This window comes from Andrographis paniculata, unplaced genomic scaffold (genome assembly GCF_009805555.1).
Source record: "Andrographis paniculata isolate CXL003 unplaced genomic scaffold, ASM980555v1 Contig22END, whole genome shotgun sequence".
Taxonomy (NCBI): Eukaryota; Viridiplantae; Streptophyta; class Magnoliopsida; order Lamiales; family Acanthaceae; genus Andrographis; species Andrographis paniculata.
This window is the reverse complement of record NW_026137513.1, coordinates 3,951,974-3,964,948: the sequence shown is the minus strand read 5'-3', so window position 1 is coordinate 3,964,948 and position 12,975 is coordinate 3,951,974. Positions and strand designations below refer to the sequence as shown.

The following is a 12,975-nucleotide window of genomic DNA, read 5'->3' as shown; positions in this document are numbered from 1 at the left end:
ACAACCCTAAAAATGTCCAAACACAACAAAACAAACAGATAAAAGCAGGTAAGAAAGTTGTTTTATCAAACAAACCTAATCTCCACTGGGATGGATATTTTTCACAGCTTGTGACAATTTACAAAACAACCCCAATTGCACACAACTTTTCAAAAAATTGCAATAATAGTATCAACAATATATATATGTATATGTATGTAGTGGCTGGAACCAGCAAGATAAATTTAAGGAGAAAATTTCACCTTTCTTGTTTTTTTTTTTTTGGGTTTTAATGCATTGCATCCATAGCCAGTTGTGGATGAAGTTAGAATTGAGGATCCTAATGGACACGAATCGATGTCGAATAGCTCGGTGAAGCACAACGCTGATGATGTCCAGCTAATAAGGCGCATATGAAATGTTCGGAAAGTCCATTGGTAGCCACTGGAAAGCTACTTATCGATTTCCTCCTGAACCTGTCCTTCTAAAGTCATGAAGAGATTCAAATGAATCGACGTAAGTTCTAGTTTTTTTTTTTTTTTAATGGCAAATTAGGAATAGTCTTATAAGAGATTCTTACCAGCGAGATCGACAGCTAAGTTTGCCTGTGCATCAGCCTCAGAATTTAAGTCCTGAGAGATAGAAATGTAGAGTAATGAATCAAGATGAAATTACGATAAAAAAAAATACTGTAATAGGTGAGTTGCATTGAGAAAACAATACGACTTGCTTCCTGACTTACCCTTAGGACATGAATGATTTGGAAAGAGTGAAATTTATCCTTCAGTTTCTTCGCCTCGTCATACAGGCTGAAGATGTTTTGGTTCTTAACCTTCCATAATCCTTGAATCTGTTTGTCGAATCAAATCTTGGAATTATCGATTTATTTATGAAAGGAATGCTTAAAAACAGTTCAAAAATAGATTAAGGTCTAGCAATAATAAGACAAAGAATGCTCAATGTGCCACAAAAATTCGGTAAATCCTACAATATAATGTTCATTGTAGGGGATCAAGATCGAACTTAACATTTTAATTTTTAAATCCCAAAATAAAATAAGGGTTATACCTGCATGCAGACAAGTTTGGAGTCACCTCGAACTCGGACACTCGTAAAACCTTTGCCTAAGGCATATTTCAACCCCAATATAAATGCACGGTATTCGGCAGCATTATTGGTGGCAACGCCTAAGCCCTCACGCAACCTACAAATCTAACATGCAAAGGAAAAAGATATATATCTTGTGGCCGGAGTACAGAAGAAGTAATTCGTCTAAAAGAACCACTTGCTCACCAAACTTCCATCATCTGAACGAAGTACAGCTCCTGCTCCAGCTTGTCCAGGATTTCCTTTCGAAGAACCATCAAACTCAAGGGTACAAGATCTCTGTATAGAATATAGGGAAAACTTTTAACATGGTAGAATTCATTGCTTTCAGATCTATGTGACCTCACTTGCACAATGTAAGCCACTAAAATTCCGAAACACATTTATTTTTTATAAGTATTTTATTATGAATAACCAAACATAGACAACTCACGCAAGCTGATTGATTCCGTTCGACTTTATGAGAATCTAACTTCAAGTGCTTTGTTAGGCCATCGTTTGAAGCCAGCATAGGTCCCACAGCTTCCTGCAAAGTATGATGCAACGATGAACCAACATGGAGCAGTTCTCAACACATTTATCCATACATACACGTCCTTCCTTCTATGTAAAAAATAATAATAATAATAACATGAACTGCAATAAGTTTGTGCTGCATTTATGACTCTGAAGATCCTTATTTTGCAGCCACCGAAAAACTTGACCACACTGAAGTAGAATAAGATCTTCGATAATGTAAAAAATGTTCTTCTCATCTTCATCTTCTAATCTATATTTCGATTAAGATATACACCCTTAGACCTATAAAAGGCATCTAGAAAGAAATATGTTTAAGATAATCAGGTTAGGTTTGTAAAGAACAAAATATAAATACTAAATTCTATTGCAGTTCATGAATAGGTAGACTCATCCTAAACCATCAGAAAAACATTAAAGACAAGTAAACTTATTCGCTGAAAACGAATCAAAGATTCCATAATGATCTCACTCACTCCATAATCTGAATATAGAGATTCCTGTGCTCTCTTCTTTGTCACAGGCTCGCTTGATGTTTCACCTCTAGAAGATGAAGGCTATAGTGCGACCAAAAATGGATTCCATTAGATCAGCAAAAATTTACTCAGAAGCACAAGAAACAAAGCAAAAGAAGTTAATATGCTATGAACAAATTTTCCAACTGAAAATAAACAAGTACAATGTAGACGGCGTTAGAGCAAGAAAATGCGCCGGACAAAAACCATTCTGCAGAATGCAAAGACATGTCTAACAAACATCTTATTCTATACTTTTTAAAAAATTATGCGAAAATATATCACTACCAAGTAAAAGCATTAAGAAAGAAACTAATGAGAAACACCAAAAGATCACATTACCGGAAATGGACAAGATACAAGAGTTCCAAAAAGTTGTTCAGTTAGATCCGATGCTCTGATTGTGTAAAGAGCATTCTTAAGCCCACAAGAGATTAGATACTTCTCCGTATCCTTGGGCATAGAGTGACCTTTGTACACACTGACAGGAGGGTCACATACCTGGCACGAAAAACATAGTATTCATCAAAAAACATCAGATAGATACCCAATTAGGCCGCTATCTCAATTGTCACAACAACAGCAAACATATTATAATAAGATTTAGTTGGATGGATAAGATCTCTTCAGTTAGGTAGCATCGCATTTAAAGACACGTGCGAGTGTGATCTAGGGTTTAGACCTTATCCATTAGTATTTTTACAACAAATTCAATAAATACATAGTAATATCGAATTGGGGAATACCGAGGTTCCAACTTGAGCTTGGCAATCACTCAAACTTTTATATACTCCCACAAGATCACCCTTGCGAACCACAAAGAATGCTTCCCTGTCATCCTTCATTAGCTTTTTAGGAAGTTTCTTCTTAAGGGAACCACTTCCACCACCGCCACCAGATTTCTTGGATGAATAGCACCGAATGTGAATTCTTGTTAGCAACAATTTCGAATTCACTGTCCTAGCACCTGAATGCCAGAAGCTTGGTTTCCGAAAAGGCAAAAAGCATTTGCAAGATTCGCTCGTCGCTTCAAAAATATGTGTACTAAACAACAGAGTTGAACAGCATGCACGAAACAAACTTATCATTCCAAGCACTCCCCCCCCTCGTTTGCCAGATTCTCTGAAATGAAACATCCATTGCTGACAGTAAGAAAAACACATATTGTACAACAAAAGCGGCCATGGAGTTTAATTAGGTTTTAAATCAAGATGTTTAGACCTAATTCACTTTCACTACCAATTTATATTGCTAATATATCAGTTTCAGAGGAAAAAGACCTACCAGTTACAAGTGAAAGCTATCAAAAATGGCAGACGCAGGAAATAAAATAGAATACGCTAATCCATATCCAAATCCACCAATCATATAATCCACCCCAACCTATCAGCAAATTAAAAAGCATCTAAATGAAGCAAAATAGCACAAAAACCCTCGGCAATTAGGCACAAGGAAGGAAGCAATACTTCATCCGACGATAAGCATCTAAAAGCAATAAATTAGACTCATAACAACCCAAACGAAACCATCAATTGCACCCGAAAGATAAACAAAATTACTAAAACATACCGGCAAAGATTACTCCGGCAACATCCAGTAAGTATACCGAAACCCCCGATTCCGAGCGGAACTGGATAGACAGATTGCAGATTGCCAGAGAAGCGACGAAAGAGCCTACACAGCGACGAGGGTTTAGGGTCGCGGGGGTGGGTGGGGGTGACCCTAGGGGTGGGTAGGAGTTGGGTTTTAGGTAGGAGTTGAATGGAGCCGGTCTATGTTTTCATTTACCGGTTTTCATCTCCGGACCGGCCCGGTTCAGTCACTGTTTGAGAGCGTTTTGTTTTGCTTCTCTTCCCTTCCTTGTTGTTGCCTGTTTTAATAAAAAAAAATTAATCCTCTCTCCCTTTCATATTATCTATCCGTGCGTTTTTTGCAATATTATATTAGAATTAAGTAACGAAGGTAAAAAGCGAGATTTATATAATATATTATAAATTGAAAAGATATTTATAATGTAGATAATTTTAGTAATATTTATATTTAGGATGTGTTTGTTTGAAGGTTTGGATTTTGAGTTGGAATTTGAATAGTAAAAATTTTGAATTTGAATAGTTGTATGATATGATATAAATAGGTATTGACTTTAAATATAAAATTTGAATTTTTTTTAGTATAATATAAAAAATAAAAAATAGATGTTTGATTTGATATTTTTTGAAAAAAAAAAATTAATAATATATTTAAAATTCAATTCTCCAAGCAAACACACCCTTGCTATATACTTGTTATGCAACATATCAAAATGAAAATAAATAAATAAATAAATTGGTAAATGAAAAAAAATAAATAGATAGGTGGTAAGGACTGAGGCAGTATTTAATTAATACTCTCTTTTTTCCATATCTTATTAGTATTGTGTGATAAAAAAATAATGATATTTGTGTAATATACTGTTGAAAGAATATTTATAATGTCAGAGACCAAAATAGAGTAACTAAAAAAGGAAATAAATATTAAAATACCGACCAAAATAGAAAAATTGATGTAATGTTATGACACGGAGGAGTATAATACTTTTGGATCAATTTGAAGCCTTAATTATTAAGATTTGATTTCATGACATAAACAGACAGATTCACTGAGAGGAAAAAATATAGAATCCACCAAAGAGGTTACTACAGTGTTAACAAATGATGCAAGAACTTGAACAAGCAACAATGGCGGCTATCTATAGCTATATCTATATATCTCTATCTGTCTGTCTGTCCGTACTTGGAGAGCACCCCTGTAAGTAAAGCTTTCTCCTTTATTTTCAGCCTGCAAAAAACCACGAGCAGCTCATTCACGAGGACGACACACAATTCACAAACATTTGCTGTAATTGCAATGTACTAATAATCATTTGTTGTATAATTTGTACGAACCTTTTGGCAGATCCTAGGATGATGCTCGATTTAGGATTCTTGCCTTTTCTTCTTGCCTTCTCATTTCCTTTAGGCTTTCTTCCCTGTTTCGGACTGCTCGGCGACTCGTTGTCGTCGTCGGCTGGAATTGAAACGTCGGGTAAATGCATCTCATGATCTGCACCGTTGGATCGGCTAGGATCGCTTTCTTCGCATCGATCATCCAACGGTGCAGATGAATCTTCAATTATGTCGAGTTTAGGATCGTCGGATGCGGATTCGGTGCTGATTATTTCGCATTTTATCTCCTTCTGAACCTTTCCGAAGCTTATAGTTCTTCCCGAAAAATCCTGCACGAATCTGCCGAGACATTCTTGTCAAACTACCGAAAAATCAACAATTGATTTCCCAAATAATACAGATAAGTGAAATTTGAGCATGTGTTATCTGTTCATATTTTAATATATATGTTAACGTTAGTTTATATTTATATTATATTAATATAAATTATATATTATCTGTACTCGTGTTGTATAATAGTATATAAAAATTTTACCGGTGAGCGTTTGGGAGACGGTCGAAGTCGACAAAAGCAAGTCCTTTGCACACAGGGTCTCGGGTCTTTTCATTCCCGGAGACGACCGGAGTTACGGCGACAATTCCAGCCACGCCGGAGAATGCCAGGCGGAGATCCCTGTGAATGTTCTTCTTTTTCGGAAGATTGGTCACGCGCACCCTAAATGCGCTGTCGATGCGCGCCGAGCCTGCAATAAATAATCAAACACAAGCATGTTTTCATTACAATCAATCCTAAGGAACAACATCAAATGACAACAATACAATACAATAATACGTAAGAACAATAAATAGACGTTGATGTGATATTTTGAATAATATAAAATCGATAACTATTTATATCACATTATTCAAATTATTCCAATTAAAAAATTCTGATATTCAAAATCTACTGTGTCAAACAAACACACCAAATGACATAACCAACAATAGTACAATACAATGTAGAAAGAACAGTAAATGACAATATGTCGATGATAACTTGAAAGAAATTTCCAACAATTTTGCAATGAAGATTAGATCATCGAACCTTCATTTTGCAGCTTGTCTGATTCTTTCTTGTTTTCCTTAAGCTTGGCAATATTAGCAGCCTGTGCTTTCCTGCTCTGTTCGATTTCCTTCACCAAATCATCCTCGATCGAAGTATCGTACACTCTGCCTTCCCCAAACCCCCTCGGCCGATTCTCCAGCCACTTTTTCATCTCCTCCATAGGAACAACTACCTCGTCTTCCCCGAACTCGCCATCGTCGTCTTCCTCGAACTCACCTTTGCCCTTGCTGCCCCGGGCAGCGCACAACAACCTATTTCGCAGTACACAGCCATTTAAGCTTAACGGTTTCGAAACTGAAACTGGTGGTCGGAATTTGGAGGATACTGAAAATTGTGGGCTCCCGACAACGCCGCCGTGCCGGACGGTGGTCGGAAACTTCCCCAAACTCAGCATTTTCGATTGAATTGAAATTTCGGATAAGGAACAGGACAGGAAAAGAGGGGGAAACCTGCAAATGAGCCCAATTGGGAAATCCCCAACTTAAAAACCCTAATTTTTCAATCCACCATTTTCGTCGAGCCCAACTGCATCAGATAATCTACAGAAGTGGGCTGGGCTAATTTGACTAATTGACTGTAGGAATTCTTCCACAGAAGGGTCAGATTCCTCGGGCAAGAAAAGGCCAAGAGTGAAGACAACGTCGTACTAATCACACAGGAAGAAAACACAATCAACGTTGCTGTCATACATTTGAATACGTCGAACACGATTGACATCCGCCATTGATCCAATATACAACACAGATATCTATCCATCTATCTTCTTCTTCCTATATACGTTCCTCCACAAAAGACATGATTTTGGAGCTTCCATTAAAAGCTCTCTGTTGTCTGTCTTCTTGTCTTTCTGTGTGTTCCTCAAAATCATTAATTAATTCCAACTTGCCCTAATTTTCAAATTGTTCAAGAACCATGTAATTATGGTTGTCCGAGATTGAGATTAATTTTAAAAAATTAAAAAAATTAAAAATTCAAAGGAACAGAATTCCATATATAGGGAAGCAAGTATATCCCACTTCCAGCACAACCCCATATCTCATCCTCAGGACATGGGCAATAATGCTTTATTCTTGGATATATACATACACCTATACATACACACATGCTGACCTTTTTCAATTATTCAATTTTCCCTTGTTACATAACAAAATAAAATAAAAAGAGCCTTCAAAGATCCAATCTTTATTTATATATATTTATATATTTTGACTGATCCCATTTCAGAAAAATTTGATCATCCATTAATGGCGATGACAGAAAATATGACACAGGTAGTTGGGTTAACAGCCGTTGAGATTTACTATACATACATATGAATATTTGTGTGTCTATATATAAGGCGGCAGCTGCCGTACTGAATTTAAAATTTAATATTGTGCTGAACAACACATAATATTACTACAAACAATACACTATATATATTAATATATATATTAATATAATACAAATACAAACGTATAAACTAACAACACATGTTATAGTTTTATACTAACATACACAACAGTTTGATTTTAACACATGATATACTTGAATACAATACACTTGTTATTATTAAAAACAGCACATTTATTCATCCCGTATGTATGTGTATATATATATATATATATATATATATTTGGCCATGAGTATTAATTGAATTGAATGTGCCTACAGCAAGACAGCACCGGTTAAATATTTCCTTACAATGTCCCTACATTTGGGGGCAATTTTTCCATACTAGATTCGAAGTTTGTACCTTGAGATATTATTTCTAAGGTACAACCCATTATTGCGCGCCATATATTTTCACTCTGTATGTATTATGTGTAAATAAATTAAATTTTATTGATTATGTGAAAATGTATATATATATATATTAATTTCAATAATTAATTTCAATTAGTTTGGTTGAGCTGAAATAGTCAAATCAATTCACAAATCATATCCCTATTATTGTGCGTGTGTGTGTACATACTTTTGTTAATTTGTGTGGCCCCAAAGTTAAAAATAATTAAAGGTATTATCCTTTTGTCATCACTATATATATAAATAAATAAATAAATCTCACCATTTATATTAAGATATTGCAAATCATCATCTCAATAATATTTCCACCCCCCTTTTCAACATAAAGTAAATTTATTATTATTTTTTTTTTTGGGAATAAACAAGAAAAATTAAATTTAGAGTTTAGTAATTTATGTTTTCTTGAAATTCATTGATTTTGAATTATTGTATTTTCAAAATAGAAGATTCTTGTGAGGAATCCCCTGAAAATAAGTTTGATCAATTATTTGTAGTCACATCGAAAGTATTTAATTACAGGTACACAATTGGTTCAAAATCAACTCATAATTAATCTGTTCGAAAATATTTCACCAATAAAAATTAATTGTGAGTATTATATTAATATAAAATGTTTTATTTTATTTAATTATTAGATATTTGCTATACTGAATTTATTGGATCAGCCCACATTGAGTTAGGAAAACCTCTTATCAGTGCCAAAAAATTCCAATGAAAGAATTTCATCTTTTTTTGACTGTCCAAAAAAAATAAAAAAATCAATTAAACAAACCAAAATGATTTCGAACTCAATAATAAGCCAAATAAGAATAACAATAGTTGCATTTAATTTAATTTAATTTAATTTATTTATTTAAGAAATGATTTTTGTGCATGAATTTTGGTTATTTATTACAAAAATAAGAATAGTCAGCAATCAACGTTATTACTGGACATACTATGTGGTCCAAATGTGTTTTTAAGGACATGGCACATCAAACTATATATACAAAATAAATTTTATTGCTACATTTAGCAAGAAATATATATTGGTTCTATTAATTTGTTGCAATTAAACTTTAAATTTGAGTAAATTCTAAAATTAATTATTTGTCATTAAATTCATTTATTGAAAAAAAGGCGATTATTATTTAATTATTATTATTATTATTATTATTATTATTTATGTATATATGTGAGATGAACAAAAAATTGAATAAAGAATATTGCATAGAAGTTCGTGAATAAATGCGAAAAATAAATAGAAAATAGACACACACGCCAGAGGCATTTATTGAAAAATTAATAAAAATTTAATGAATAAATAAATAAATATTTTAAAATAATATTAATAAAAATAAAAAATGAAAATAGGCATATATCTCTATCTATATATCCGATTCAAACAGGAGAGGATCTAAACCAATTAACCACACAACAAAGCCAACAAGTCCGCCGCCCAAAGTTTTCCGGCGAATTTGCCGATGGATCGGCGGCAATAATCGAAGGGAAAGCTACGCGAGATATGAACGAGTTAGAGTGACGAACGAAATACACAACTACTATTCGCCATGTCGCTGTCGTGCTCCGATTGCTTCTCCGACCTCCTATGCGGTGAGGACTCTAGTATTATCTTCTCCGGCGGTGGACTTGACTTTCCGGAATACTCGTCGGACCTGGAATCACTTCCGACCGACGTTGAGGAATCCATCGCCGGATTGCTGCAGGATGAAAGAGATCTCGCCGAGAGTAACTCGCGTCCTTCGCATCAGCCGGTCGATGCTTCTGCTAGAGCGGAATCTGTTGCATGGATTCTCAAGGTACATCTATCAGTTTTTCCAGATTTCGGAAGTTAGATTGATCTTCTTCTGTAGTGCAAACAGGAGTCGATTTTTGTTAACTTTGAAGTCAATCGCCGATTAGGATAAATTAATTAAGTTCTAGAGCATTGAATGTTAACGGCGGTTTATTTTCCGCTCCGGCGGTGACAGTAACCGTCGCCGGCGACAGCTGTACCGTAGAACGCGATGCAACAGTAATTAACTTCGTGGAGCGTAACTGTCAGCGCAGTTTACGGAGTGCTGAGTGTTGACTGAATATTTTTGCTTCGTTGCAGGTGCAACAGTATTACGGTTTTCAGCCATTAACGGCGTATCTCTCCGTCACGTACTTTGATCGTTTTATCTTCTCCCATCACCTACCGGTAAGACTTCCGTTACCGTCAAAATAACCGTATTTATTAATTCCGTGGCCAATACATATAATGCTAATTTTCAGTTAGCTGCAGATTTTTAGCTTGAGATTTAACAGATCGGATACGATTTTAATTCATTAAAATCATCAGTTAATGAAAATACGATCGATGGGTGGAGTACAAATAATGTATGTATAAATACAATAAATAGTTGAGAGTTTTATACATAAAGTACAGTACTCTTGGTTGGATCTGCTGTCCTTTATGTTAATAATTTCTTTCTTATGTACGTAAATATATTCTTGTAATTTGCTAGTCATTAATGTCTATACGTTAAATAGTGGGACGTTTGGCGTTACGGGGAAAAAGTGTCACACGTATGCACTACATTGAAATACATGGTGTGTCCATGAAATAAAGTCGATTGGTTGAGGCTCCCTAGTCCAATCAAGAATCACATAATGCTTGTTAGACCTAAACTTGCCACTAATCCAACTAGTGTACATAATGACAAAAGAGAAAATTTTGTTTATTCCATATTATACTTTTTATTTCCTAATCCACATCGATGGCAGTCTAGATTAATTTAATAATGAGTGATGACTAAATGGAAAGCATGCCTGACAGTGATAATTTAATGAGGGAATTAAATTATCTTCTCCAAAAGTATTTGTTGGGGAGGTCCATTTGTCTTCTCTTTGGGTTTCTAACAACCTTGGAAATGCATTCCGATGGGTATCTGTATTTGTTTACGTGTTTTCTTTAGTTAATAATGGCAACTAATCTTTTGTTTTTTTGTTATCATTGTGCATGCTTATCATTTGTTTGCTTTATTATAATAAAAACAATAATTTATAATTTATTAGTTGCAGAAAATGAATGGATGGCCTCTGCAGCTACTGTCCGTTGCATGCTTGTCATTAGCTGCAAAGATGGAGGAGCCTCTCGCTCCTTCTCTTTTGGATCTTCAGGTAGTGATTGCATACATACATCTTCAAGATAGGATTCTTTGATTAATAGGTTAATTTCTTCATTAATGAATTTATCTTTCATTGATTCATAATTAGGTTGAAGGTGCAAAATTCATTTTCGAACCAAGGAATATACTAAGAATGGAGCTTCTTGTGCTCAGGGTCTTGGATTGGAGACTTCGAACCATTTCCCCCTTCTGTTATCTTTGTTTTTTTGCAGTCAAAGTTGATCCTACTGGGACTTGTACTGGCTTCCTTACCTCAAGGGCCACAGGAATTATTCTCTCAGTTCTTCAAGGTATTATATAGTACTGTATGTCTGTATTGTATATTATATGTTATCTTTATATCTTATTCATGGGCTACATCACTATTAATTTATAGCTACTCAGAATTCAGATTGGATAATTGTAGCACATTACTTGAATGAATAGTCAATTCTTTATTTCAACAGAAACGAGCTTGCTTGAGTACAGGCCATCATGCATAGCTGCTGCAGCCATACTCTGTGCAGCAAATGATCTTCCAAGCTTCTCTTTGATTACTGCTCAGCATGCCGAATCATGGAGTGATGGACTTCACAGAGTAAGAGAATAATACTCTCTCTCTCTCTCTCTCTATCTCTCTCTCTATATATATATATATATTATGGATTTTGGACTATGCATGCCTTTGTTATATAATATATCTAAAGAAATATTGGTGAAGAAAAGATGATGATATTTGCAGGATAATATTACAAACTGCTACCAACTGCTTCAACAAATGGGATTGAAAAACAAACCAAAGAAGCAGCCAAAGGTTCTGCCCCAGCTTCGGGTCACAACTCTGGCAAGTATTACCACTTCAAGTGAGTCATCCTCCTCATCTTCATCCTCATCATCTTATAAAAGGAGAAAACTAAATAACTCCTCCTGGGCTAATGATGACAAAGAGAAGTTCTGAGAGAGAGAGGGAGGAGGAGAGAGAGCAAGAAAATAAAAATAAAAAAAGAGGGGGGAGGGGAGGGAAAGAAAGAGAGGGGGAGTGAGAGAACATCTTGAAAGGGAATGGTGGTCCAGAGTTTGTCTATAATCCTCAATATTTTTTCCTCAGAGGGTGGTGATGATATATTTATAAAAAAATAAAAAAAAGGTTGACATGAGTGATGTAGATAATCAGCAAGTAAGTAATATATTGTATGAGAGTTTGGGATATTTATATGATGACCCCTCTTTTTTCTTGGTGGGCATGGGTTTGCAGATTCCCAAGGGAAGAGGGGATTTGGTACATAGTATTAATTTGGTGTGGAGAAATTGTTTAGTGGGTGGGTGGGGGGGGGGGGGGGGGTGGTGTAGGGGGTGTTGATGGAGTGTTTGAATACTATTGAATCTTTCAATGGTGGTGGTGGTGGTGGCATTAATGGTTGAATGTGAAGAAGAACAAGAAGATGAAATTGGTGTTTTTTTGTGGGACCCTTTTTGTGTATTGAAAATCAAAGGGTGGGTTGGCATAAATATGGTATTCAGAGTTTGAAGTTTGTGCTCAGGTTGCACAAGTCAAAGGCTCAATTTTAGGTCACCATTATTGTGTAAGAAATGTTGAAAGTGTTTGTGATGAAGAAGAAGAAGAAGAGAAAGGATGACCAAATAAAGATATTGGGTGGTGGTGAATGAAGAAAGCTTGGCTCCATCAAAGATTCACAATTTTTTTTACTTTGGTTTTTTTTGAGTGATGTGTAGAAAATACACACATATATGGAATATGTGTGTTGTCACTCTACACTTGTGCATGTGTGCTTTTTTGGCGAGAAAATTTCACAATTTTTCATTTTATTTCATTTCCCCAGTCCTAACAATACACTGGACTTTTTTTCTAAAAAAAATTTTTTTTTTTTTTTTTTTTTTTACATAAGAGAGGA

General features: G+C 35.0%; 3 protein-coding genes across 5 annotated transcripts; 1 reads left to right on the top strand and 2 right to left on the bottom strand.

Annotated features, from left to right (window-relative positions):
* Nucleotides 1–57: 57 nt before the first annotated feature.
* On the bottom strand, nucleotides 58–3,862 carry LOC127245281 (uncharacterized). 2 transcript variants are annotated; one of them, XM_051266065.1, is made up of 10 exons: nucleotides 3,687–3,862; nucleotides 2,864–3,239; nucleotides 2,460–2,618; nucleotides 2,079–2,159; nucleotides 1,520–1,612; nucleotides 1,273–1,365; nucleotides 1,048–1,191; nucleotides 722–829; nucleotides 560–611; nucleotides 58–463 (listed from the first exon to the last, which is right to left on the bottom strand). In XM_051266065.1, the coding sequence occupies exons 2-10, from the start codon at nucleotides 3,203–3,205 to the stop codon at nucleotides 432–434; spliced, it is 1,104 nt and encodes a 367-aa protein (XP_051122022.1). In that variant the 5' UTR covers nucleotides 3,206–3,239; nucleotides 3,687–3,862; the 3' UTR covers nucleotides 58–431. The 2 variants fall into 2 exon arrangements, with proteins under 2 accessions (XP_051122022.1, XP_051122023.1); XM_051266066.1 differs by lacking the exon at nucleotides 2,079–2,159.
* Nucleotides 3,863–4,678: 816 nt separating this feature from the next.
* On the bottom strand, nucleotides 4,679–6,712 carry LOC127245248 (uncharacterized). The gene is made up of 4 exons (XM_051266002.1): nucleotides 6,126–6,712; nucleotides 5,577–5,784; nucleotides 5,042–5,380; nucleotides 4,679–4,934 (listed from the first exon to the last, which is right to left on the bottom strand). Exons 1-4 carry the CDS (start codon nucleotides 6,538–6,540, stop codon nucleotides 4,868–4,870), a joined length of 1,029 nt encoding a protein of 342 aa, XP_051121959.1. The 5' UTR covers nucleotides 6,541–6,712; the 3' UTR covers nucleotides 4,679–4,867.
* Nucleotides 6,713–9,324: 2,612 nt separating this feature from the next.
* LOC127245627 (cyclin-D1-1-like) lies at nucleotides 9,325–12,376 on the top strand. 2 transcript variants are annotated; one of them, XM_051266623.1, is made up of 6 exons: nucleotides 9,325–9,730; nucleotides 10,027–10,113; nucleotides 10,977–11,075; nucleotides 11,172–11,373; nucleotides 11,530–11,660; nucleotides 11,805–12,376. In XM_051266623.1, the coding sequence occupies exons 1-6, from the start codon at nucleotides 9,482–9,484 to the stop codon at nucleotides 12,018–12,020; spliced, it is 984 nt and encodes a 327-aa protein (XP_051122580.1). In that variant the 5' UTR covers nucleotides 9,325–9,481; the 3' UTR covers nucleotides 12,021–12,376. The 2 variants fall into 2 exon arrangements, with proteins under 2 accessions (XP_051122580.1, XP_051122579.1); XM_051266622.1 differs by having other exon boundaries at nucleotides 10,971–11,075.
* Nucleotides 12,377–12,975: the final 599 nt, after the last annotated feature.